Source organism: Patiria miniata, unplaced genomic scaffold (genome assembly GCF_015706575.1).
Source record: "Patiria miniata isolate m_02_andy unplaced genomic scaffold, ASM1570657v1 HiC_scaffold_9, whole genome shotgun sequence".
NCBI classification, from domain to species: Eukaryota; Metazoa; Echinodermata; class Asteroidea; order Valvatida; family Asterinidae; genus Patiria; species Patiria miniata.
In genome coordinates, this window is record NW_024037076.1 from 17,785,970 (window position 1) to 17,813,373 (window position 27,404).

General features: G+C 43.6%; 1 protein-coding gene across 1 annotated transcript; it reads left to right on the plus strand.

Moving 5' to 3' along the window:
* LOC119720101 lies at nucleotides 1-26,249 on the plus strand. The gene is made up of 2 exons (XM_038189635.1): nucleotides 1-1,890; nucleotides 2,425-26,249. The coding sequence occupies exons 1-2, from the start codon at nucleotides 153-155 to the stop codon at nucleotides 22,854-22,856; spliced, it is 22,170 nt and encodes a 7,389-aa protein (XP_038045563.1). The 5' UTR covers nucleotides 1-152; the 3' UTR covers nucleotides 22,857-26,249.
* The last annotated feature ends 1,155 nt before the right edge of the window (nucleotides 26,250-27,404 follow it).

Genomic DNA, 27,404 nt, shown 5'->3' on the forward strand with positions numbered 1-27,404 from the left:
TTTTTCTTCTTCTCTTTTTCAGATCCTTGTTGATGGTGAAACGGACTTTCCACTGCCAGTTGCTGCAATCACTGTGATAGCATGACATCAACTCCAAACTAGTGACAGTTCACGCTTTTCTGTTTGCGACAACTCCCCAAGCAACTTCCAAGATGACTTCCATAGGCAATGCGACTCCGCTGGTTTGTTTGGTGGTTCTCATTCTTGCCCTTCTTGTACCACCAGCAGCACAGCAAGGAGGAGCTAGCCCACCAATTAACTGTCCCCAAAACACAGTTAGTGTTGGGGTGCTCATTGCTGCCTGTGTGGCCGTTCTAGTTGGGACGTTAATCTTTGAAGGCCTTGCCATCCTATGCTATAGGAGGTACTGCAAGGACCGCGAGAAGCCGCAGAAGGTAGCTCATCGGTTCATGATCTCACCCGATCAGGAGCTGGTTGTGAAGGAGAATCTTGGCTACGAAAGTGATTCTGATGCTCAGGAGCGGTCGCTGAGGGAAGCAAAGGAGAAGAAACGAGCATCTATCTTCAACATCAGTGAGACTAAGGATAACATGATGTATGTACCCGCACTCTACCGTAACCCTATCACCAAGGACCGTGACACCGGCTCTGCCATCATGAATGGTTACCATGACTATGAGCCAGACTATGGCATGGACACCATGTTCACCTATAATGCCGGTTGGGGCTCCCGTGTTCCTAACATCCTCAGTGGCAAGGGCAACACTAACAGTCTTGAGTCCCTCTACACGGATGCTGATGAGTATCCCATCTTGCATACCCCACATGGAGTTGGCCCTGTGAACTTTGCATCCTCAAAATTCAGGGATGGCTTTGGCCGAAAGAGCATCGACATCCATGAAGATGATGGCGACGTAACCACCTATACATACACCACTGGTTTTGGGGGAAAGGTGCGGCGTGAGGTTGCCACGGTAACATCAGAGACAGGTGACGATATTGAGATCGAGGGAGACAGAGTCACCTGGCGGAAGTGTAAACTCCCGGACGAAGTCGTATTGGATATGGACGAGGAAGAAGCCAAGCCTGAAACACGCATTGCCATTGATGACAATTTCACAATTGGCAAACCAACATCAACCAGACGCCAAGAATACACCACAGCAGAAGTCCACAGCGATTCACAAGGAACCAGTTATGATCCATCTGGCAACTTCATCCTTCGTGCAACACCCTCCACCTCCCGCTCAGACAGCAGTGATGATGACCTATACGATTACGGAGACAGCATAGAGAGACAGCAGCAGACCCTGAACATGCCGAAGCACTCACCAGGCACAATTGGTCACGGTACATTCCGAGCAACCGTCGGTGGAATCCCCCTGGACCATGGATCTTCAGAAGAAGAATCTCCGACTGAACTTTTCAACAGCAGGTACCGATACAGCACCGGACTCAACAAAGCCAAATTGGTTGCAATGCGTGCCGCTGCTGCTGCCCATGCCCGAGAAGGAATCCTCAATGAAGAAGATCCGCCAGAAGATCAAGGCCAAGACGGCATGCCGCCAGTCATGGGTTACATCAAGCTTGTCAAACCTGATGACTCTTCCCAAGATGGAAGCAGTGAAGAACAGCAATATCATGTAATGCCAAGAAGAGATTCAGACAGTCCAAACTCAGTACGGCTGTATCCAGTTAACTCAAGAGGAAAACCAATTTCAATTCAGACCCAGTTACCCGGAGGTTTCTCTCGAGATTCATACATCAGGCACCGTCAGGAGACCTACATTGAGGTTTCAGATGCAGGAGTGCAGTGTGAGATAATTCCACGAGGTGGCAGACCTGGTCAGGAGAAGACGAGTATCTTGAGGAAAGAGCGAACATCCTATGACCAAGAGATGAATTCCGTTGATGATATTCCAACCATCGGTAAGTTTGAAATCTAATAAAAAGGTTTAACATGTACACGTATTCTAAAGATCATGTGTAAACACATATCGTCACGTCGGTGCAACAAGGTCGTATCTCCCAAAATGGTTTAAACGCAAAACACAAGTTTTAGAATGTCAAAAGGTCGTATCTCAATGTCAATGGACGCCGAGATATGACCTTGTTGCAAGGAGCATATTTGCCCGAGATACGACTTTGTTGCACTGACGCGACTATATGTACATGTATGAAATTGTATCTTTTGGACTCTTGTATGTTCAGTGTCACGAAGATAGTCTTCAGTTCAAATTGACAAATACATTGTACAGAATATTTTTACATATCATTTACAACTGAACGATCATTTCAAATTTGAAACTGTAACATCTGCATGACCACATAAATTACACAAACCTTTAATGTACTTGGCTACATATCAGAAATAGAATTGACTGGTGAGACTATTAAGGCTATGCTTGTTGTAAGTATTACAGTTATATTAAGGAGGTACGTATTTTTTTTCTTGGTTTATAGGTGTGATCCGACTGATGCATCCCAAGTCATCCAAGCATGTAAGAATAAGAGAGGATCAGACTGATTATTCAACCATGACATTCAGTGAGGAGGATCTTACCTCGGCCTCTCTTGAAGATGTCAGCTACCGCTCCACAAGCCGGTCAAATGAACGTATGTCCCCAAGACCTCGCCGTGCAAGATCAGCCCCAGCCAGAAGTGAACGTGCCCCCATGACAGAGGATGACCAGCGTCCCTTTGAAGAAGTACCAACGATTGGAGTCATTCGGCTTGTTCGTCCAGACAGTGCTTCTGACACCTCTGGTGTGGATAGTGAGGTTACAAGTGGGGAAGAGTCAGTGCCCGGAGACAGATTTCATGGACCAAGGAATGACAAGTGGACACAGCATGAAGTTCCCATTGTTCGGTTGGCTCAGCAGATACTTCAAGAAAGTGTCAATGAGAGGGGTTCATCCCAGAGGTCTCTACATCGATTAGATCAAGACATGGGTGACATACCAACTATTGGAGTTGTAAGGTTGGTGCGCCCCAAATCAACAACTCATGATGTGAGACCGATGACAAGTTCAAGAGTGGATGAGCGCTTTGATGAATCCGAAGAAACAAATAGGCAGACATCTTCCAGAGTAACTCCTGTTTCTGACATGCCAACCATTGGTGTCATCAAATTGTTGCAGCAAGAGTCCAGAAGGGAGCCTACTTCAAGGTTCCCGGTGTCAGTCATAGACAGAGGAACCCAACCCATTAATACCTGGGCGCAGTTGCTGCGTGAGATGCATAGCATGGTGGAGAGTGAAATCTTGCGCAAGATGAGCAAGAAGCAGCATGATCAACCAACCGATGAGACCGATGCTCTACCCCGTACAATCAGTGTCATCAAACTGAAGCGTGAGGAAGTACAAGTACAGCCTCAGGTTCCATATAGTTTGATGGATCAATCAACTCAGAGCAGTGCTGAAATGAGAGATGAAGCAACAATGCCAACCTTTGGCTGGTCACATCTGATCCATGAGGTTGAAGACCAGATAGAAGAACGGTATAAGCGAATGTCAGCCCCTGCTCCAAAGGAAGAATTCCAGGCTACCAAGTCAGTCCAGAAACTTGGAGTAATCCAGTTGAAAACAGCCCCAGAAAAGATCATCAGGGACAGTTTCACCCAGGTTTCTGGTCCAGACACATATGAGAAGAGCACAGGGCCTGCATGGAGCTTCAAAGAACTAGTTGAAGAAGTGGAAGAAGAGGCTGTCCAGAAATTCAAGAAAACCTTGAAACAACTTGACCGATCAGCTGAACCACAGGACTTCCATGAGCCAGTCCGTTCTGTCAGTGTAATCAAGCTGAAGAAAGAACCAGGTCAAGAAAAGCTGGTTCGAGATTCGGTAACTCAGATATCTGGACCCAACACTTATGAGAAAAGTACCGGATCCACCCTGACATTTGCAGAAATCAAAGAAGAAATAGAGGAAGAGGCTGTCAGGGAGTTCAAGAGAACCTTGAGTCAGTTAGATCGCCCGGCTGTTGTATCTCAAGATGGTCCACAACCAGTCCGATCTGTCAGTGTGATTAAACTGCAGAAGGAACCAGAGGCTGAAAAGCCAACAGTAACAAGCAGAGGGGTTCAACCAGATCTACCATGGCGGGAACTCAAAGAAGAAATTGAAGATGAGGCAATTGAGGAGTATAAAAAACAGATGCGTCGATTCCAGCCAAAAGAGGCTGTGCAACAAGTCCCAGAAACACAAGCTCCTACAGTGAGTGTTATCAAACTTAAAGGTCCGAAGACCAAACCTGCACCTGAGAAATGGGATAACATCACTCAGTGTGATTTGATCGAACCAAAACCTGTCATGGCTGATCAGGTGACCGAACCAGCACGACCATGGTCTGATGTCCTGCACAATGTACGCAGAATTTTGGAGAACGAGTACAGACGTACCATCACTGAGCTTGAAACAAGACTGACATCCTTACCCAAAGATCAGCCCATTGTCGAGACAGTTCCAACTGTTGCGGTCTTTAAACTGAAAGGACCAGATGTGCATGTGCAACCAGAGCCTGAAAAACCAAAAATGATGAATGAGAAGACACAAGCAGCACCACGCACTTCTGAGCAAGAAACTGCCCCAGAAAGACCCTGGAAGAATATCCTCACAGACGTCAGGAAAATTCTTGAAAACGAATACAGGCGAACCATTCGGGAGCTGGAAGACCAGTTGAGTGGCAGAGATGAACCTGACTCTGGGAAGACCATGGCCTATTTCAAGCTCAGTGCCCCTGAGGTGCCCAAAGTGCAGACAGTGAGTATGTACACACAAATTGATGCACCTCAAACTGGAGACCAAGGAACACTTCCCGAAAGACCATGGGGAGATCTTATTCAAGATGTTCGCAGTTCAGTTGAAAATGAGTATCGAGTCACGATCAGAGAGCTTGAATCTCAACTTGCTGAAAGACCTAAAGATGTGACTAAGGAACCTACACGCTTAGGAATCTTCAAGCTTAAAGGGCCAAAGCAACAAAAGGTGAAGAAACCAGTGCTTCATGACACTTTTACTCAACCAGCGAAGCCCTGGTTGACACTGATGAGTGAGATGGAAGAAAATGTAGAGCGGAGACTTTCAATGAAAAAGATCAAGCCAGTTGCTGTGGAACCGGAAATTGTCCAACAGACCCAACAAGTGGTGGAAATGACACCACAGATAAAGCCTACAACAGCTGATGTTATGACACAAGCTTCTCAGCCAGCAACTAGTTCTAAAGCTTCCCAGAGTGTGTCTGTTCAGAGATCCTCAATGTCCACAGAAGCTAACATCCAGCCAAATGTTACTGAGCGAAGCACATCATGTGATCTACTTAGACCAGGGATAAGTGAGCAAGTACAAGTGAAACCCATGACGGCAATAAAATCTACTGTGACTGAGGTCACCAAATCTTCCGATTTCTTCCAGCTTTTCAAGCCAGAGTTCTCCATGCAAGAGACTCAAGCTTCACCATCGAAAACATCAACAGCTACAATGCCTCAGAAGTCATTGTTGCAAGAAGTGGGTATCCAAACTCGTCCTTCAACTGAAGATCTTGAGGTTATTACAGATCTTGTGTCTACTTCTGACTTGAGCATACAGGTTGAAATGCAGTCAACTCCAGAGATTCCTATCATCACACCAACAATCATGCAGCCAGTTCATGCACCCGTAACATTCAAAGAACCAGATGTAGAGAAGATCGACTTTGCTGTTCAGGTTGTTCCTGAGAAGACCAGCAGAGCTTCAGCTACTGAGCTAAGAAAGTATGTGGACAACTTTGTCCAGGTTGCCAGTCCAAAGCCAACTCAAGAAGTATTCGGTGCTCAGGTACAGCCAGATGTCACTGATGGTCATTCGTCTATAGTGATTGAAATGAAGGATGTGGGAACTGATAATTTGCAAGTTCATTCGACTGAAAAGTCAACAGAAATTAGCATCGTAAAAGAACTGCTTGACCTCGCAGTCCAAGTTAAACCTGAAGTAAAATCCAGGGTGGCTGCTACGGACAAGAAGAAATACTCTGATGTATCTTCTCAGGCGGATGATGCACCAATTGAAGAAATGGCTGACACTCTTGACTCTTCCATTCAAGCTGTACCAAACATTAATGTGTCATTCACAAGCATGGACACTCCAAAATCGACTGATGCCTTCACACAGCTCAAACCTCTTGTAATTCAACAGGGAGACAAGTCTATTCAGGTTAATGCCAACATGGCTGAGGTGGGAACAGAGACTCCAGTGGTAAGCTATGTGGACAACAGCTCACAGATGAATATCTCGACATTAAGCCAACACGTCCAGGCACGAACACTTCAAGCAGACGCTACCACAGGAAAAGAGCTTCTAACAAATGAGATATCTACACAACCTGACATTGCCACAAAGCAGGAAGTTTCTGTACAAGTTTCCATGGAAATTGAGACAGAGCCAGCAATTATTAAAGCAGTTGTACAAAGCGAGCAGTACTCAATGCCGACCCTACCTACCCCTGCTGAAGTGACAGATTTTGCCATGCAAACCATGTCACAAACAGCAGAATTTTCCAACCAATATGTGCCTCAAACAACTGACAAATACACAGAGAAGAAAATGGATGGACACAGCTTTGCATTACAGGTTTCTCAGAACAGCACAGACTCTTCCACAGAGACTATGGAAGTTGTGCAAAAGACTGTTCCGGTACAAGTACGCCCTCGCACAGTAGACAAAGCAACAGAGTATTCTGAATCTAAACCTGATGGTATTGACATTGGCATTCAGTACAGCATTGACAGCAATGAAATTGGTGTTAGTGCAGAGCCTCAAGTGATTGACGATGGTACATTGATGGAGATCAAACTTCAGCTGGATGTTGGCACTCAGGCAGACTGTGAAATTACAGTAGAACCAGCAATTATCCAAGAAGTGATAAAAGCTCCTGAAGAGTCTGTGGCACTGATGAATTGGGATGTAGAGACATCTGATGCAGATACACAAACTATACAAGGAGAGACCACACAGCGAGGAACGTCACCAGATGGCATCAAGACTGCTGATGCAGTAGTGCAGCATGTTCAATTACGAAACATCAAAGATGGCAGCGTCCAGGCAGATCCTGATGTCACAACAACAGGTACCTTGGCGTTTACAGTAGATCACATTGTGCATGCTACCCAAGTTAAGCCACAGACTATAGACCGTGGTATGACAACAGTCATACGAGGTTCCGTGGAAAGAAGTAACATGGCCAATCTGCTTCCAAAGGCTTATGTCAAACCTCCATCTAAGGATGTGTCTGTCCAAATGCAACCGGTCTCGAACTTGAAGACACAAAGTACCTTGACAGACAAGACTGAGATGAAATCCATGCCAGTTCAGGCTTCACCAGCAACTAGCACCCATGGACAGACATCAAGACCAGATGTCATAGAGCAGTGGAGTATGACAGATGAGGCACCAGAGAAAGAAGTAATTGAGCTTATCATTCCACAAATAGAAAAACCAGTTGAGGCTCCCATTCCCATCCTGAAAGCAGAACTTCTGGACAAAACAACCCAGGTGATTTTGCCAAGCACGAATGACATGTTCTCCTCAATAGAGATATCTCAAACGCAGACTGCTACTCAGTATGATCATGACAATGATGAAATGTCCACTCAGACTGATGTGGAAGCTGAACCTGAACTTACAAGCAGCAGCACTCAAATGGATGTTCATGTGGTTGACACTACTGCCCAAACGATACCTGTCAAGAGGGAAACAATTGGCCTATCTACTGATGTCACCCAATTCAGGGCATCATTTACCCAGTATGAACCAGAACAATTTAAGTCGTCTGCCTCCAATCAAACATCTGTTAATACATGTAGCACAGGGTTCTCCCCAGAAAAGATTGTGCTTAAATCGACTGGCATTTCCCCAGAAAAGAGGGATGTGACGACATCATCAACTCAATATCAAAAAAGTGTTACTGAAGACAGCAGTATGCAAACTGAAGAGCAGGAAGAACTAGAAATCATTGAAGAAATAGTGTCCTTGGAAAAGATTGAGACACTGGAGTCTGCTCCTATATTCCCGGAGGTAGAACTGACGAATACAGACACTCAAACTGAAAGGGAAGTGTTACCGATAATGAGCGATGTTGGTTCCCAACATGAAGTCGGCATTAAAACATCTGTTGTTCAAACTATTCAAGTGAAACTTGAGTCAAAAGCTATGTCAACAACTGGGCCCCAGCTAAGGGAGTCAGTAGTCCAGTATGAGCCTGAACGTTTCAGGACAGCTGTCTCATCTCAGACAACAGTTCCAACACGCACTACCGGGTCTTCAACAGAGAAAGCATCCTTCAAGACAACTGGAGTGTCTCCTGTTAAAGTTGATGTGAAAGCTTCATCTACTCAATACCAGATTGCTGTCTTGCAGGACAACAGCATGCAGACAGAAGACCAAGAAGAACCAATTTCAATTGAAGAATTCATCACTGTTGAGCGAGCCCCAGTTGTCGAATTCATGCCTGAATACCCTGCAGTGGAGCTGGCTGATGCAGAAACACAAGCCGAATTGGTTACAACTGATAGAGCAATCCTTACTGACCCAGAGACACATATAGTCATGAAATCATCAGATGTTCAAACAGTAAAGTTACAGCTTAAAAGCAAGTTTACATCAACATTTGGCCCGCAGCTGAAGGAATCAGTTGTCCAGTATGAGCCTGAACGCTTTAGGATGGCTGCCTCGTCCCAGACAACAGTCCCAACACGTACTACAGGATCTTCCACTGAGAAGGCATACTTCAAAACAACTGGAGTGTCTCCTGATAAAGTTAATGTGAATTCTTCTTCTACTCAGTACCAGATGACTATCACCCAAGACAACAGTATGCAAACAGAAGAAAAGGAGGAACCAATTCCACTAGAAGAATTGGTAACTGTTGAACAAGCCCCAGTTGTTGAATTCATGCCTGAATACCCTGCAGTGGAGCTGGCTGATGCAGAAACACAAGCAGAGTTGGTTACAACTGATAAAGCAATCCTTACTGACCCAGAGATACATAAAGTCATGAAATCATCAGATGTTCAAACAGCAAAGTTACAGCTTGAAAGCAAGTTTACATCGACATTTGGCCCGCAGCTGAAGGAATCAGTTGTCCAGTATGAGCCTGAACGCTTTAGGATGGCTGCCTCGTCCCAGACAACAGTCCCAACACGCACTACAGGATCTTCCACTGAGAAGGCATCCTTCAAAACAACTGGAGTGTCTCCTGATAAAGTTAATGTAAAAGCTTCTTCTACTCAGTACCAGATGACGATCACCCAAGACAACAGCATGCAAACAGAAGAAAAGGAGGAACCAATTCCACTAGAAGAATTGGTAACTGTTGAACAAGCCCCAGTTGTTGAATTCATGCCTGAATACCCTGCAGTGGAGCTGGCTGATGCAGAAACACAAGCCGAGTTGGTTACAACTGATAGAGCAATCCTTACTGACCCAGAGACACATAAAGTCATGAAATCATCAGATGTTCAAACAGCAAAGTTACAGCTTGAAAGCAAGTTTACATCGACATTTGGCCCGCAGCTGAAGGAATCAGTTGTCCAGTATGAGCCTGAACGCTTTAGGATGGCTGCCTCGTCCCAGACAACAGTCCCAACACGCACTACAGGATCTTCCACTGAGAAGGCATCCTTCAAAACAACTGGAGTGTCTCCTGATAAAGTTAATGTGAAAGCTTCTTCTACTCAGTACCAGATGACTATTACCCAAGACAACAGCATGCAAACAGAAGAAAAGGAGGAACCAATTCCACTAGAAGAATTGGTAACTGTTGAACAAGCCCCAGTTGTTGAATTCATGCCTGAATACCCTGCAGTGGAGCTGGCTGATGCAGAAACACAAGCCGAGTTGGTTACAACTGATAGAGCAATCCTTACTGACCCAGAGACACATAAAGTCATGAAATCATCAGATGTTCAAACAGCAAAGTTACAGCTTGAAAGCAAGTTTACATCGACATTTGGCCCGCAGCTGAAGGAATCAGTTGTCCAGTATGAGCCTGAACGCTTTAGGATGGCTGCCTCGTCCCAGACAACAGTCCCAACACGCACTACAGGATCTTCCACTGAGAAGGCATCCTTCAAAACAACTGGAGTGTCTCCTGATAAAGTTAATGTGAAAGCTTCTTCTACTCAGTACCAGATAACTATCACCCAAGATAACAGCATGCAAACAGAAGAAAAGGAGGAACCAATTCCACTAGAAGAATTGGTAACTGTTGAACAAGCCCCAGTTGTTGAATTCATGCCCGATTTCCCACCAGTGGAGCTTGTTGATGCAGAAACACAAGCTGAACCAGTCACAACTGATAGAGCTATCCTCACCAGACCAGAGAGCCGGGAAAAAACAACTTCAACGTTTGTTAAGAAGTACACCCAGGCTTATGTGCAGAATGTTCCTAGAATGACTTCTGTAAGTCAACAGATGACAATGCAAAGGCCACAGTTAGTCTCGCAAGGCACTACCATGGTGAAGATTCAGTTGACTTCTATACCAACACAAGCCCAACCTTCCACTAGGGCATTTGGCCAGATGATGGAGCCCATGGTTAATGACCACTGGAGCATGACAGATGAAGAACCAGTTGAAGAAATGATTGCGTCTCAGGTAGCAACTGTGGTTGAAAGCATGCCAGAGTTGCCTGTAGAAACACAAGATGCGGATGTCCAAGTTGAACCCAAAACATCAAACATTGCTATAGAAACTTATCCTGAAACAGCAGAGCAAGGCAGCCTTGTTCAACCAGAAACACGCGAAGTTCCATCTCAGATGTCAATTCACCAGGCAACTGTTTCTGCACAGGCAACTGTTAAACACTCAACCATGTCTTCTCAGACTGATCAAGAGGAGAAGAAACGCTTGAAAAATTCAGGGGTTCAAACTCAGCAATATCTGGTCACAAGCAGCAGCTATGTCCCATTGAAAGAGAAGAGCTACAAGTCTGTTGAGCATATGGGCGACTTGGTGGGCATACAGCCACGTGGACCAATCAAGACACAGCATAAGAACTTGCAGGCGTCAGTTTCCACTGCTACTATGATGTCGCAGTCCACTGGACCTGAACAGACAGCAACAGGCTTCCAGACAGAGGAGATGATTGAGGTCACTGATATGGAGGTCCAAACGAACCCGGTAACCATCATAGACTTTGTTCCTGTGCTTAAGGATTCTACTGTGCAGTATGAGCCCATGTATTTCTACAGTGCATCCACACAGGCAGAAATACCCACAATGCATCAACACGTAAGTGCTGTTGTACAAAACCGAAACCAAGAAACAACCACACACATCATTAAGGTGCAACCTTCATCAAGTCAAACAGAAGCCCATCAAGGTGAGGATAACAGCTCACAGACGGATGCGATGTCTGAACCAGAACCTCTCATTGCACCCATGAAGATTGAACCAGTCCTCTTTGCTCCACCTGCACTGCTTCCCGAGACACAGGTTGCTGAATCTCAAACTGATAATGTAGTATCAACAGACCAAAGTACCTCAATAAAGCTACCTAAGCTACTACACACCTATGCTCAAGTCGGTCCTCGGATGCAGGATACCAACACCATGACACCTGTGAAGCAGTATGCTCCGGTTGCTGTACAAAATGAACCCGAAATGTTGTCTCAAATGATGCAGACCTCACCTGATGTCAGAGAGGGAATGACACTGACGGAGAAACCAGACATCACTGATCAAGCTTCCCAGCATGACACTGCCTCTATGCATATATCATCACAGGCAGCCCCAGAGTCCTATGATGCCTCAACCTCCTTTGATCTGGTTGTTCAGGAATTGATCGAAGCTGGAACACAGCACATCATAGAACTGAGAAATTTTGAAACTCAGACACACACAGACAAACGTGATCAAGCCTCATTCGTTGACATTCAGATGCAAGAATCTGACTGCCAGACAGAACTGACAATAGAGGACCTGGAAGAAATGCTGGCAACTCTGAAGCAGAAACTTGATGAAAAGCCCATGGTGCAGGAATTCATCATTCCTGAACAACTCAATCCTGTTGAGTCTCCCATGAGTTTCCCTATTGATACAGAGGACTCTGGAATCCAAACCTTCCTAGAAACTGTCCAAAGGAGCACATCACCCATTCTCCTGGAGGTTAAGCATGCCATTACCCAGTATGAAGCAGAACTGAAGGAGTTTGGTGTACAAGTGAAGCCTGATGTCATTGACAAAGAAATAGAGACCTTTATAGTCAAAGTACATGATGCAGCGATTCAGTATGCTTCGCTATATGGCAAGGACAAACCTACACAATTTTCCCCAGACGTCAATGATGCTGAGTCACTCACAGATCAGAAAGAATATCAGCACAGTTATACAAATACCAAGTCAATTTCACTTTCATCAAAAACAATGCAGGCTAACCCACAGAACATGGACAAGGCAACAACTCCTACATTACAGCAGTACGACAAAAGAGCAACCCAGACATCAGCTGCTGAAACGGTTACCAGAGGGACGCAGAGAGAGTATGCTCCGGTTGCTGAACAAAATGAACCCGAAATGTTGTCTCAAATGATGCAGACCTCACCTGATGTCAGAGAGGGAATGACACTGACGGAGAAACCAGACATCACTGATCAAGCTTCCCAGCATGACACTGCCTCTATGCATGTATCATCACAGGCAGCCCCAGAGTCCTATGATGCCTCAACCTCCTTTGATCTGGTTGTTCAGGAATTGATCGAAGCTGGAACACAGCACATCATAGAACTGAGAAATTTTGAAACTCAGACACACACAGACAAACGTGATCAAGCCTCATTCGTTGACATTCAGATGCAAGAATCTGACTGCCAGACAGAACTGACAATAGAGGACCTGGAAGAAATGCTGGCAACTCTGAAGCAGAAACTTGATGGAAAGCCCATGGTGCAGGAATTCATCATTCCTGAACAACTCAATCCTGTTGAGTCTCCCATGAGTTTCCCTATTGATACAGAGGACTCTGGAGTCCAAACCTTCCTAGAAACTGTCCAAAGGAGCACATCACCCATTCTCCTGGAGGTTAAGCATGCCATTACCCAGTATGAAGCAGAGCTGAAGGAGTTTGGTGTACAAGTGAAGCCTGATGTCATTGACAAAGAAATGGAGACCTTTATAGTCAAAGTACATGATGCAGCGATTCAGTATGCTTCGCTATATGGCAAGGACAAACCTACACAATTTTCCCCAGACGTCAATGATGCTGGGTCACTCACAGATCAGAAAGAATATCAGCACAGTTATACAAATACCAAGTCAATTTCACTTTCATCAAAAACAATGCAGGCTAACCCACAGAACATGGACAAGGCAACAACTCCTACATTACAGCAGTACGACAAAAGAGCAACCCAGACATCAGCTGCTGAAATGGTTACCAGATGGACGCAGAGAGAAATCTTATGGGCTGATGCTCCTATTCAGGTCAGACCTGTTCTTGATGATGCCACATCTCAAACGGATACAATAATAAAAGAGGATATTGCAGCCATTCTGAAACCAATAGAGAAGAAAGAAGTAAGACTAGAGATGAAGTCATTCAAGGAGACCAACACAGTCGAAATTCAAACAGATCCTGTCATCATCAAATCTGCTAGACCTGATGATGATGATGAATCATGGCTCGACAGTGGAATTGACACAGATGTTCAAACAGATCCAGTTGTCATTCTTTCTGATTTGGATTCTGAGATTGAATTGATGGATGAGGACAGTCAGACATGTCCAATTGACATGATTGATGCTGATATCCAGGTTGAGACCAGAAAGGAGGTAAATGATACAACTTCGCAAACCTCTCCTCAGCCACAGGTCGACAAAACAGTACAGACGATGCCAAAGCAGATTTCTTATGCTAGTACTGTAACAACAACTCCCATGGTTAGACCAATCTCCTCTCAAACTTTCCCCACCAAAACAGCAACAAAGGGATTCCAGTTTGAACCAGTGCCATATTTGACCAACGAAGACATTGACACTCAAACTCCAGGAACTCTGACCAAGGAACAAGGGACACACGCACTGGAAAGCCAGGTGGAGACTTCAACTACACAAACTGATGAGATGCCAGTAATTGAACCTGAGATTATTCATGTCGCCAACCTCCAACCTGTTGAAGCACAAATGACTTTCTCTGCTCCAGAAGCAGAAGTCATAGATACCGGAGTGCAGGCAAGTACTGAAGTAACTGACGAAGATTCACAAACAACTAGAGTCTTCACAACAGACAGACCCTCTTCACCAGGAATCAGTTATGCTGTAGCTGAATCACAGACTGTCTCTCCAGCCCATCGGACGAAAGATACACAGTATGAACCAAATGCAGCACAGAAGAAAACTCAGACAGAAGCAACGGTTACTGTTAGCATGGGTACTGCCACTTATCAGGTGATTTCACAAGATATTTGCCTCCAGACTTTCTTGGAAACCAAGCCAGAGATTGTTGACAGATCAATGCAGCATGCTGCCGTGGTCTTCACAGGATACTCTCAGACTGAGGAGACTCAGCATCAGCATGAAGAAACACAAACAGATCAGGTTGATGAAGAAATCCAATTCATCACTCCATCTCCAGAATTCCTTGAAGCTTTCACACAGACAACTGACAAGAGGTCCAATGCAGGAGCTCAAACAGAGGGTCTACATGTTGTGGAGAGTGGCACTAACGCACCTTTAACAAAAAAGCAAGTTGGGGTGACCCAGACACTAAGGACGAGTACATGGAGCGAGGGCACAGTAACAGAACCATTGAAGTCTGTAAGTATGGCAGTGCAGACAGATGCCATTCCAGTTCGTGTTGTGGATGAACACATCTCTCCAGTACACCTGCAACCAGTACATGCACCTCTGAAACTTCCTGAGTACAAACCAGAGCTAAAGGATGCCTCTATCCAGGCTGATGTAAAGACTAATGAAAGGTCAATGCAACATGAGAGTGAAAACACTCAATTCAACATCTTTTCAACGAGAGTGGTCAAGGGAGAAGTGAAACCAACGGTCCTGAGTGAATTTTCAATGACACCACAAAAGAAACACTTCATCAGTCATCTTGAATCATCTGCATACCCGAAGGAAGAAACGCTTACTTACAAACATTTTGTTCATGCACACACTCAAGTCAAACCGGAGGTGGATGAGGTACCAGTCCAAGTGCAGCCTCTTCAGGATGACCGTTCAACAGCTACAGAGGAACAAATCTTCACCAGTACTGAGGTGCAGACAGAGTTTGCTGAAGAACCGATGAAGGAAGTCATCAGAGTTAGTCAGGTTCCTCTGCAACAAACACCCTTCCTTGACTTGGGTCCGATTCTCATGGATTCTGGCGTACAAGTTAAACCAAAGACAACTGACCATGGTATGTCTCCCATTGAACTTGAACGTGGACCGATGCTACTTGACACCGCTGCCCAGCACGAGATTTATTCAGAAAATGCTTTCAGCCAGACCTTTACCTATCAGCAGGAAAAAAGTACATACACCAGCATTGATGTCCGACAGGAAAGCTCGCAAGCAACAACAGAGAAGAAAGATTCTGGAGTGCAAGCTAAGACTCCCAAGCATTTTGTTCATGCACGGACACAAGTCAAACCAGATGTCGATGACATACCAGTCCAGGTACAGCCTATTCAGGATGACCAATCAACAGCTACTGAGGAAATTATCTTCACCAGTATTGAGGTACAGACAGAATTTGCTGAAGAACCGATGGAGGAAGTCATCAGAATAAGTCATGTGCCTGAACAACAAACACCATTCCTTGATTTGGGTCCAATTCTTATAGATACTGGCACACAAGTTGAGCCAAAGACAAGTGATCAAGGTATGTCTGCCGTTGATCCCGGACCAGTGTTGCTTGATGCTACTGCTCAGCATGAGATCTATCTTGAACATGCTGTCAGCCAGACCTTCATTGATCAGCAAGAAAAGAGTACCTACACCACAGTTAATGTAAGACAGGAGAGCTCACAAGCAACAACAGAGAAGAGAGATGCAGGGGTACAAGCCAAAACAGAAAGAGAGGTTAGCCTGATGACATCGGGCATCCAGACTGTTGTCATCCATGAAGAAAAACCACAAATGATTGACATGGCAATGCAGTTCAGGCCGCTAAACACCGACCAGGCTACTCTGACAAGCATCGTTGCGACAACCAGCTCTCTCAGCAACACTGAACCTGTCAATATGAGGCAGGCCATGGTCCAAGTTGGAATTAAACCAGATACAGAATCCAGAGCTACCCTGACTACACCTAAGTACGTAAGAAACATCACCACTCAGGCAGAGACAAAATGTTATGATGCATGTGTCCAACATGATGATCTCCCTGATTTGGCTGACAAGGGTCTTCAGATCAAGCCAGTGATGGTTGATGATACATCAGAGACGGTTCAATCAAGGCATGTCGATAGGCCAACCCAAGTCGACATGGATGGCATGAAACCAGAAACAACTGATGTCTCCATTCAGCATGGTGAGGAAAAGGATATGAGAGACAAAATCTCCCAAGTTAAGCCGATATCAACCGAGGCGGGAGTGTTGACAGAAGTTTTCACAAAAGACAAAGGCAACCAGGCTAATTTTGCTCCAGAAGTTTATGAAATCATTCGTCCTGATGTCACAGAGCTACAGCACGCTCCTGTTCCATTCCCTGAAGTCATGACAACAGACAAGTCCATTCAACATCAACCTTCAGTTGATATACAGACTGTGCAGACCAGCATCGATGTCAGTGAGCGAGCATCATCCCCAGTTGGTCCTGATTACAGTGATGTCTCATCTCAGACTCGAACAGACGCCTCTAACATAGGACTGCAGACAAACTTCCAAGAAACCTCAACAGCTGAGGTTCAGGCTGTAATGTCCTATTTCAGTGAGGAGTCTTACAAGATGGAGTCTGTTGAGGAAGACTTGATTAGTGCACAGGTAGTCACAGAAGAACAGCACATTGCACCTTTACCAACAGTGCAGTATCAAGATGCCGAAATGCAGTATAACCCAACCACTGAGGATTCAACAACAGAAACTGTATCAACTGGAATCGATTTCGCGAACCAGTCACAACCTCTGACCATTGAGCAAGGAACAACTACTGACATCACTAAGCACTCCCAGGCTGAGGTTCAAGTTGATATTGGAAACAGCTCGGTTATAACTCATGAAACAGCAGTACAGCATGAGAGGATGTTTAAGCCAGTGGATGTGTTTACACAAGCTCATCCTCTGACTGTGGAGGAAGGAACATCCACAATGCCACTGAAGAAAACTGAAGTGTCTGTTCAGTACATTGCACCATCAGACAAAAGGCCATCCTCTCCACGGATTGTCACGCAAACTTCTGACAAAGGAACATTAGCTCAGTATGTAACATCCCAATCTTCAACACAGACAATCCTGTTCAAATCGGATGTCGGTATACAGTCTAAACCAAACACCAAGTCGGAGCTGACTCATGCTGCCATCAAACCTGATTCTCACGACCAATCTACAGCGACCAAACCTGATGTGCGAGTATTTGAAACCCAAACATTCTTCCCGAAGAAGAGTGAGGGCTCCCAGTGTGACCAAACTACTCTTGTGCACAACACCTCTCAGTATGAAAGAATGTTTGTTGAGGACAACTCTGTCCAAGTCAAGCCGGTCATCAGAGAGCAAGCAAACTCTCCTATCTTCAAGAGGAAAGAGGTTGACAATGCTTCTTCCCAGACAGACACTCTACCAGAGGACATGGACAGCTCCATCGAAGATCTCATCAGATCAGCTCCACATCAACCCTTCAAACCACAGGCTGACAGTGACTTCATGCACGACTACTCAGACCGACTCTGTGAGTACCTCGACCGAGATGAACAAATGCCAGTCCATGTTGAGCATCCCATCGAAAGGATCAAGGAATTATCTCAATTTGTACCACGCCAGGAAAATTCCTCACCTATATGGGACTACGCTGGTGATTTCTCCAGCCGCCTGTATGATACTGAAATGACTGAAAGTATAGACATCATTGACAGACTTTTCACATCAAATCAGAGCACCTTCGAATTGGAGGAACCTATTGCAAAAGATGAGACTGACCAACAGCTGTCTGCACCCAAATATTACATTGAGTCTGCTGTTCAGACTGGTCCCCTGCGAACCAAGGAAAGGAGCACATCACCCCTGTTTCCTCCAACAAAGGAAGCCCAGAGCCAGTTTGATAAAGACATTGGCCACACAGACACCAATGTCCAAGCTAGCCCAATTACAGCCAGTGAATCCAGCTACACTGCCCCAGTGTTCAGTCAAGATGTCTCTGCACAAGTTGACTTTGACATTGAAGAGGTTCCAACCAGTGATGCAGCAACACAGCATTACACACTTGGCCAGGATATCTCTGCTCAAGTTGAACCACTGATGACAGATGCTGGCATGACTTGCAAGGTAGACAGCACACCTACTTCCACTCAAGCCAAACCTGAAACATTGGAACAAGGGACATCAACTCTGAAACAATCAACACCAACTTCAGACATGCAGACTCAGGCAAAGCCAGATGCAGTTGCTAAAACGACCTCGCCACTGGCCATCCGAAAGAACCAAATGGCAGTGCAAACAAAGGTCGACCAACGTCACATCCCAACTCAGTATGACAGGGTGAGCTCTGCTGATGCAGTTGTTCAGATGAGCCCACAGTCCCTGGAGAAGGGGACATCAACCAAGCCTGAGAACAGGGATGTATCAATCTACGTCATTCCTACCCAGCGCCATGAGTCTACACAATACGAGCAGAGCATCAAAACTATGGACTTCATGGTACAGTATCGTGCCCAGCATCTTGACATCTCAACGCAGTCTATTGAATTCAAAGCTACATGTCTAGATCGGGCCAGCTCCCCAATTAACATGACACCTGAAAAGATTCTTCAGGACATCAGCCCCATCACAGAATCTCCAATCCAGCCAGTGATGGTCCAGCAGGTTTCCGCATCTCCAACACGATTGCAACCTTTCAGTCGAGTTGATGATACAGAGCTCCGTCAAGAAATCCGAAATGAAATCAGGATGAAAGTGATACATGAAATACGAGAGGAGATACGGGAGGAGGTACGAGAAGAAGTACGAAAGAACCAGATGGCAGTGCAAACAAAGGTTGACCAACATTACATTCCCACTCAGTATGACAGGGTGAGCTCTGCTGATAAAGTTGTTCAGATGAGCCCACAGTCTCTTGAAAAGGGTACATCAACCAAGCCTCAAAACAGGGATGTATCCATCCATGTCATTCCTACCCAGCGCCATGAGACTACACAGTACGAGCAGAGCATCAAAACTATGGACTTTATGGTACAGTATCGTGCCCAGCATCTTGACATCTCAACTCAGTCTATTGAGTCCAAAGCTGCATGTCTTGATCGGGCAAGCTCCCCCATCAACATGGCACCTGAAAAGATTCTTCAGGACACAAGCCCCATCGCAGAATCTCCAATAAAGCCAGTTTTGGTCCAGCAGGTTTCAGCATCCCCAACACGGTTGCAGCCTTTCAGTCCAATTGATGATACAGAAGTCCGTCAAGAAATCCGAAACGAAATCAGGATGGAAGTGATACGTGAAATACGAGAGGAGATACGGGAGGAGGTGCGACAGGAGATATGGGAGGAGGTACGAGAGGAACTTCTGCATGAAGTCCAACATGAGGTAAATTCAAGGGTTGAGATGGAGGTACGCGATGAACTGAGGACAGAGCTTGAGATCACAGTTCGTGAAGAGCTCCGGGAGGAGTTCATTGAAGAATACAAGGAAGAAATCCTGATTGAGATCAAAGAAGAATTAAAGGTTGAGTTTGAATCTCGAATAAGGCTCGAATTTGAAGAACGTACAAGAGATGACTTGGAGTTTAAGATCAGAAGAGAAATTGAGCCTCGGGTACGAAGTGATTTAGAGCCAATAATTCGCAGAGAGCTGGAACAAGAGTACATCAAGGAAACAATCCATGAGGTAAGGACCGAGGCACCTGTGATGTACCAGCCTTCTGAGTATAAGGCAGAACCAGTCAAGCCACTAATGCTGGACCGTGGAACCTCCCCAGTCATGAAAAACCTACATGATGCTCCTACTCAAGTAAGCACAGTTACTAAAGATAGATCGTCACAGTATGATAAACCAAGCAAACCGGTTGATGGCATCACACAGACCAAGGTGTACACAGTTGAGTGTGGAACTACGCCAGACAATGTTCGAACTTCAGATGCCCCAGTGCAAGCCCAGCCAAGCATGACCCATCGTGGGACAACACCAAGTGAAAAGCCAAGTCGTGAGTCTGGAATTCAAGTTGTGGTGCAGAAGATGGACAAGTGCGATCAGTACGAAGCCAAACCAAGCCAGTCAGATGTGTCTGTCCAGTTCTCTCATGATCCTCAGACAGTTGGATTTCTGTGCCAGGTACAACCAGACACTGATGAGCAAGGTACATCGATGGAAGTCACGAAGATACATCAAACATATGTACAGACACAAAATCCCCTCATAAGATCTGAGAATACACAAACTGTCACCGATCAGATGGATGCAACCTGCCAGTCTGAACCTGTATTCCACAGAGACACTACAATGCAAGTCAAGCCTGTGACTTTTGATAAGAGCACTTCTACTCAACCTCAAGAGACAGGTGATTATTCAACTCAGGTGGAACTCATTGAACCGTATGAAACCACTCAGAAGATCTCTGTCAAGCAGCAAGACAGTTCAGTACAATACGAGCGAAGCATGGACGTGACAGACAGGAGACTCCAGGCCAAACCAGTGGTTAGAGAGCAGGCCAATTCTCCATTGTCATTCCTCACATTTGATATAATCAGCCCTCAAAGGCAAGATCCAGTCCATGCACCATTTTACACAGTCCAAACGAGAGATGCACCTAATGAGCGTGCTTACATTACAGAAATAATAACAGGAGAGAAGGTTCCACCAGCAGAGCAAACACTACCAATGTTCACCTCGCCCAATACTTCAGCAGAACCCACAAGTTCCAAATTCTCATACAGCTTCAATGATAGACCAGGCTCCACTCATCAAGCCAAGAGTCCTTTAGAACCACTGGTTGCAAGGTTGGACTATGTCCCCATGAAGTCAACAGACCTGGACGCAATCAGACCAACTGTGTCAAGGACCTCATACAGGAGCTCCTATGAGTCATCGTACGAGTCAAGTAGTCGATTCACGAGAGACGTCCTACAATCCATGCCACCAAGGTGTGGGATGATTCTGCTCCAAACAACTGCAGCTGGTACAACCTACACCAGTGCGTTCAGGACATCAACACCAACGACTCGTGTTTCAGATCCTTCCACATCACTCTTTTCTCGCACAAGCATTCTAGAGCAAGGGAAACCTGTAGAATCCACACCCCCAATCACATCTCCAATCTTGTCAGACACCGAATCTGACAGTTTACCAGAAATGTCAGAGCTGGAGAAGATTCGTCGTGACCTCCGACTTTCCAAGGTGATTGTGACAGATGACCAGGCTACTTTGGTTGGCTACTTTGTAAACAGGGATGATGAACCTCAGACACCAGACCTACCAAATGGTTCACCATTCAGCCCACCGGAATATGCTCATCAGTCCTCCAGGTTTGAATACTCCAGCCACTCAAAATTTAGCCACATTCCACAAAGCCCTCATAGAGGTCGTCAACACTTCATGAATCTTGAGCATACACCAACAGAAAGCATTCCAAATATTATAATGGATGATGAAGATTTCCCAACACCAACTGAGGAAGGTGATTGGTTCAAGCGGGAGACCTCAGCATACAGGCTGAATGTTCCATATGACAAGAAGGGATCACCAAGACCTGGTGCCCGCATTGTCCATTCTTTATCTCCATCACAATCCCCATCACACACACCTGGTAGGATGTCACCAGTTTTCCTGTCCTCTGAGGATGGTCATCCTGTTGAATTGCTACCAATACCACGAGGTATGGTAACCCGTCTCTCTGATCTTCTGTCAGATGGGATCCCAAGTGATGACGAATCTGTACTGCCAATGAGCAGACTGTCGGAGATGATCGAGAAGCATCGTGAACTGAGCCAACCGCCAAAGTGGTCCCCGAGAAGTGACCTATCAACATCCACATCCCAGGATCCTGAGTCTGAAGTAGACACAACTGATTCAGACTCTGACACTGAATCATTCAGTGCTGTGATGGATTTCACTGATCCATTCCTGCACGAGAATCCAAACTTCTGGCGAGGAGGTCCCACCGACTTCACAACTTCATCTACCAACTCTGATGTCAGCTCTGATGACGACGATGTCACTGTGTATGGGGACTGCGATGTCTACTCATTTGACCTGCCCTTTTTTGCACCTTCCAAGCCAAGTAGGTCCCCACAAGATGCATCCTGGATGCCTGGTGAGCCACCTCGCAAGAGGCACTCAGTCATCAAAATCGACCGTCAGCGAGTCAGGGAAGAGTTGAGTATGTCTGAAGTCGTCCTCCCCGATGGGCCCCCTCGTCTCACTGGCTACAGAATTAACATGGACGATGGCAATTGGCAACGAGACAGGTACAGCAATCGGCTTTCAAGATCGGAGCCGGATCTCTACAGATCCACCACCAGCAATACCACTGTCACATCGCCGCCATCTTACTCAACTGCATATCCCTACACCAAGCTGGGGAGCAGCAGAAGACACCCTGCTCCGGAACAGCTGATGGTGGATGCTGGATCCATGCCAGCTCTCTCGGCAGAGATCAGGTATGCCAAGCTGGTGAAGAAGCAAGAAATCAGCCACACCCAGCAGTCCAAGTACAGCAGGCTTTCACACTCAGACCCTGACTTGGCCTCATGGCAAGAAGAGCTCTTTGATGTTGGGCACTTTTAGATGGACAAAAAGAACTGATTTGAGTATTTAATACTCCAAGCAGCATGTAGTTTATTGCTGCTAGTTTCAAGTAGGCAGTTGCCTCCAAAAATGTGCACTTTATAACAGCAAAATGATAGAGCCATTGGCAATGCGATTGATAATCCATCTTTATGCACCTGAAAAAAAGTTCAGGATCGTTGTGCCCTTGTATATATTGTTAACATGATTTGAAAGTTGTACTTAGTTAACTAAAAAACCTTAACAAACTACCAGACTGTTTTTGTTTAGAATTGTGTTTAAAATGGTAAATGATTTCCATTTAGGTAGTATTGCCATCTCAAGAACTGGCTTAAAAAGTTTATTGAATCACTGCAAATTTGTAAATGTAAGTGCCCCTTTTGTAAATTAGAAATTACTTTTTATATTAAGGTTGAGTGGTTTCGCTGTATATATATATATTTGTACTTCATATGTGTAATGAGTAACTAAATCACAAAGTACATATACTTTTACCGACTTTGTAACAAAAACTGTAGATTTATATCACAAAAGTAATTCACAGGGAAATCGTCAACATACATAGCCAGCTATATTGTAACGTTGTATTTAAGTATAGATATTTCTATAATAGGCATACAAAAATTGGTGCAAGTTTTTTTTATAGAGATATCATTGAAGCAAAGTGGCTATAAGCATGACTGTGTAGTTAACTTTTTCAAATACAGTTTTAAGGTAACAAATGTAAGTATCTATGCATTGTACATGTAATTTGGAAGCGATTTCAATTAAAAAAAAAAATAGGGCTATTCCAGCTTGCATGCCAGATTCACAAAACTCCACTTACAAACTATGGTAGTGTACAATGTACACAACCAGTGGGGCCATAGAATGTGAAATTATTACACCGATTTCTGTAAAAAAAATATTATAATGCAGGTAAAAGCACTAGCCAGAACCGAATATAGTGGACATTTAGAGTGTGATTGTAATTAAGTATGCGAATGAAATATGTAGCATTATCTGTTGAAGTGGCGTAGGATATAAAGCAAATTAAAGTAATTCATATGTCTGTGATTCAACTGTAAAATTTTGTTTATGGGAAAGTTACTAGGTTGATCTTGTATTATTTTTTGGAGAAAACACAGCCCAACTTGTAATTTTCAGATTTGTATATTTCAAACAATAAGTAATCATTTATATACTGAACTGAGGAAACATAAACTTTTGAAGGTTATGGTGCATTTGACAAAAAACTATAGGCCTAAAAAATATATATTTTTGAAGTATTGCTTTGCAGTTAGTTTTTACTTTTATATCTCTTCATAATGTATGTAAGGTTTTTATTATTTACTCACTTAGTAACTTGTGCAAAGTATGAGAAAGGTGCTTGAATCTTAATATTTTTAGGGAACAATCTTGATTTTACTCTGTAATTAATGTTGTTAGGGACAACATATGACAGATTCACTCAGCATGTATTTGATGTCAGATTTAGGTAATGCTTTGTCTTTGTTAATGTTTTCTGTATGTGTAACAACACTGAATCTCTGCTTAGGTTATTACGTCTGTTTGTACATAAATTCTTCCAATAATTATCTGCAGCTGCCTCATGTATTGTTAACACTCTGACTAAACATTGCATCTTTCTGTATTAATCTCTCCTTTATATTCAATGCACATGTATACTTCTATAGCATCTCAAACACAAATTGGGCGTTTTTTTTTGGTGTAAAGTAAGTAAGTTACAGATTTGTTATCAATTATATGTATAGGTGTATTTATTGAGTTGTATTGGAGTATGTATTTATGTGACCAGTTCTTGTATGTAACACAAGTTGAAAATCTTACTTGTTTGAGCACAACTTTGAAACAAGACATGAAAAAGGGAAAGCTAAGGAAAGTCAGTCTTTTATTCCACAATGAAACCTGTTAATATTCTTTGAATGCCTTTTGAAGGTATCCCAAACACATACACTCATTTTCTAAGATCTGGTTAAATATATAAGCAATGAACTATTACTTTATTTTGAAAATGATTAGAGTGATCATATAAATGAAATGATGTAATCAAGGTAGTAAGGGGAACAAATAAGTATTCAGGAGATATGTTTTTTTTAATAGAATTTGTTTATAAGTATGCACAATAGTGGTGTTTATAAGAGTGGGTAGAAGTGATGTCACATGGGATGGGTTACAAGTTGTCACTAATTGTATAGACCATGTCACATTTGTTTACAAATATGCAAACTTACAAATATACAAACTTACTGCATCTATATCAATTGAAGTGTCGGTGGTTTTTCAGTACTGATGCTCACTGTACAATAGGACGAAAACAGCATGAGAAAGTTGCTGGGGTAATTGTGATGACTATTTGTGCCAAGGTGACATGACAGAGAGATCATGTGACCTCGGCCAATTCCGATGGCGGTGCCGAATCATAAAGCCTTTTTCACACCCGTCTTGCCTGCCCATGTTGAAATCAACATGGGCCCACCATAAGTGGGGGCCACCTGCACTGCATACGTGGCATACCTGCATTCACCCTTAGGTGCTTGGGACTTTACAAATTACCTTGTTATAACAGGTACCTTGTATTATTCAGTAATGGAAAACAAAGGAAAACAAAGACTTGGGACCTAACATTTTTGCTTGTTATAAGCAGTGTATTGTATTATAATTTGCTTGTATTAACAGTGGTCTTCTTATCAGGGTTCGACTGTACAAGGGTCAGCTAAAGATTTTGTTTTATATCCACGTAGAGCCTCTCAACTATGGTCTTGACCAGGGTTTGATTTTACTCGTGTACAAAGCCTGACCTGTGTTCAAGCCATGTTTTGGATTCTTTCTCATGTACATGTACAAAGGGTTCCCAAAACCTGTGTTGGACCCAGAACACAGAGATTTTAGATAGTGTGAAAGGCATGTCTACAAAGGTCAAAATAATACAAAGTCTCTCCCCATATATGGCGTAATGAACAGGGGTAATAATTGTCATGATTGTAAAGCGGTTGGATACTTTGGTATAAAAGTGCTATCTATAAACATCACGTTATTGTTACAGGGGTTCAAAACGAAGTACATGTATACAATGACATCTATAGCAATGTGCACATTTTTGTTTTTAATATAACATTACTAGTCTGCATTATATATGACTTGAAGCTTTGCATGGCGGATGAGATAAATTAAAAAATGTGCGTGTAGTAACACCATTGGGAAAGATATCTCTTCTTGGAAGAAGTGTGGTTCTGAAAAGAACCGGTTCTTTTCAGAACCACACTTCTTTCAACAAGAAATATCTTCCACATGGTGTTACCCACAAATTTTATAATTTAGTCTGCATTACTAGTCTGCTGGCAAAGGAAATTGCTCTTGAGGAAGAAAGCGTAGTTTTTTTATATTTTGTTTTTAAATCCAACCCCCAACTATAGACTTTGTTTTTAAATTCATGTACCTGGATTTTTAAATAATATGTTTCCTAGTTTTCAGTGAAGGGCTAACAAATACAGCTTAATCCTTTCTCAATTTTAGTTTGGGACAACTTTGTTACGTGAAGTATATGCAACATTAATTTTAATTATGATATAACATGCATATTTAAGTCAGTGTATTGCCGGCTATATTCATTTATTAAGTATGTATTTGGTATTAATTAATGCAGGGAATTAAAACAATAGCAACGTAATATGAGAAATAATTCTGTCATTTGATGTCGATAGCTAAGTTATTTGCCAACAATCAGTATCAAGGTCCATTCTTTGGTGATTGCTAACAATTTTCAAATAATACTGAGCTTTAATAGCTCACTGTCGCATCATGTGCAAATTGAAGTACATGTGTATTGAATTTCCGGATATTGGCATATCTCCCAACATTTTGCCAATTTTAGTTATGTTTTAAAGGGAATGTACATCATTGGCTTTTGCTGTAATTTTCAGAAATGAACTATTTGAGGGGTTAGCATAATAGATCAAATATTATTTAACTGACATGTTTGAAGTTTTGCGTTCGAAAATGCTTGAAAACCAAGAAAAACACAACTGTTTATGTAGTCTGGTTCCCTGACTCCACTAAAGATAAAATGGATCAATTATATATGTCGGAAAATTTTAAGATAAGGGAACCAGTCTAGCTTGCCTGCACCCGTTCATGAACATGTAACCAATAGCAAACAAAATTTGGACTGAAAAAAAGTGTAAATTTGAAGCTGTAGTTGAAAAATAGTTAGGTTTTTCCAACGGTGGTCGGCTGACCACCGTTGGAAATGTATAGAAAAATATCATTTTCTTGAAAATGACTCGACACCAAGTGCCATAATTTTACAGGTGCCATAATGCTTTAGACTGTCATTTACCAACATCCTAGTAAGGTATTTCGTAAAAACTTTGTACTTTTATTTTTTTTTGTTTGCAAATGTTGTATATTCCCTTTAAGGAACAAAAGTGCAAGCACAACTGCCACTAGTGCTTTCAACCAATTACACTGTATATGCAACATTTTGCATTTTCCACACACACACAACCTGGATATGCCCTTGGTCACAGTTAAAGTTAATGTAAAACA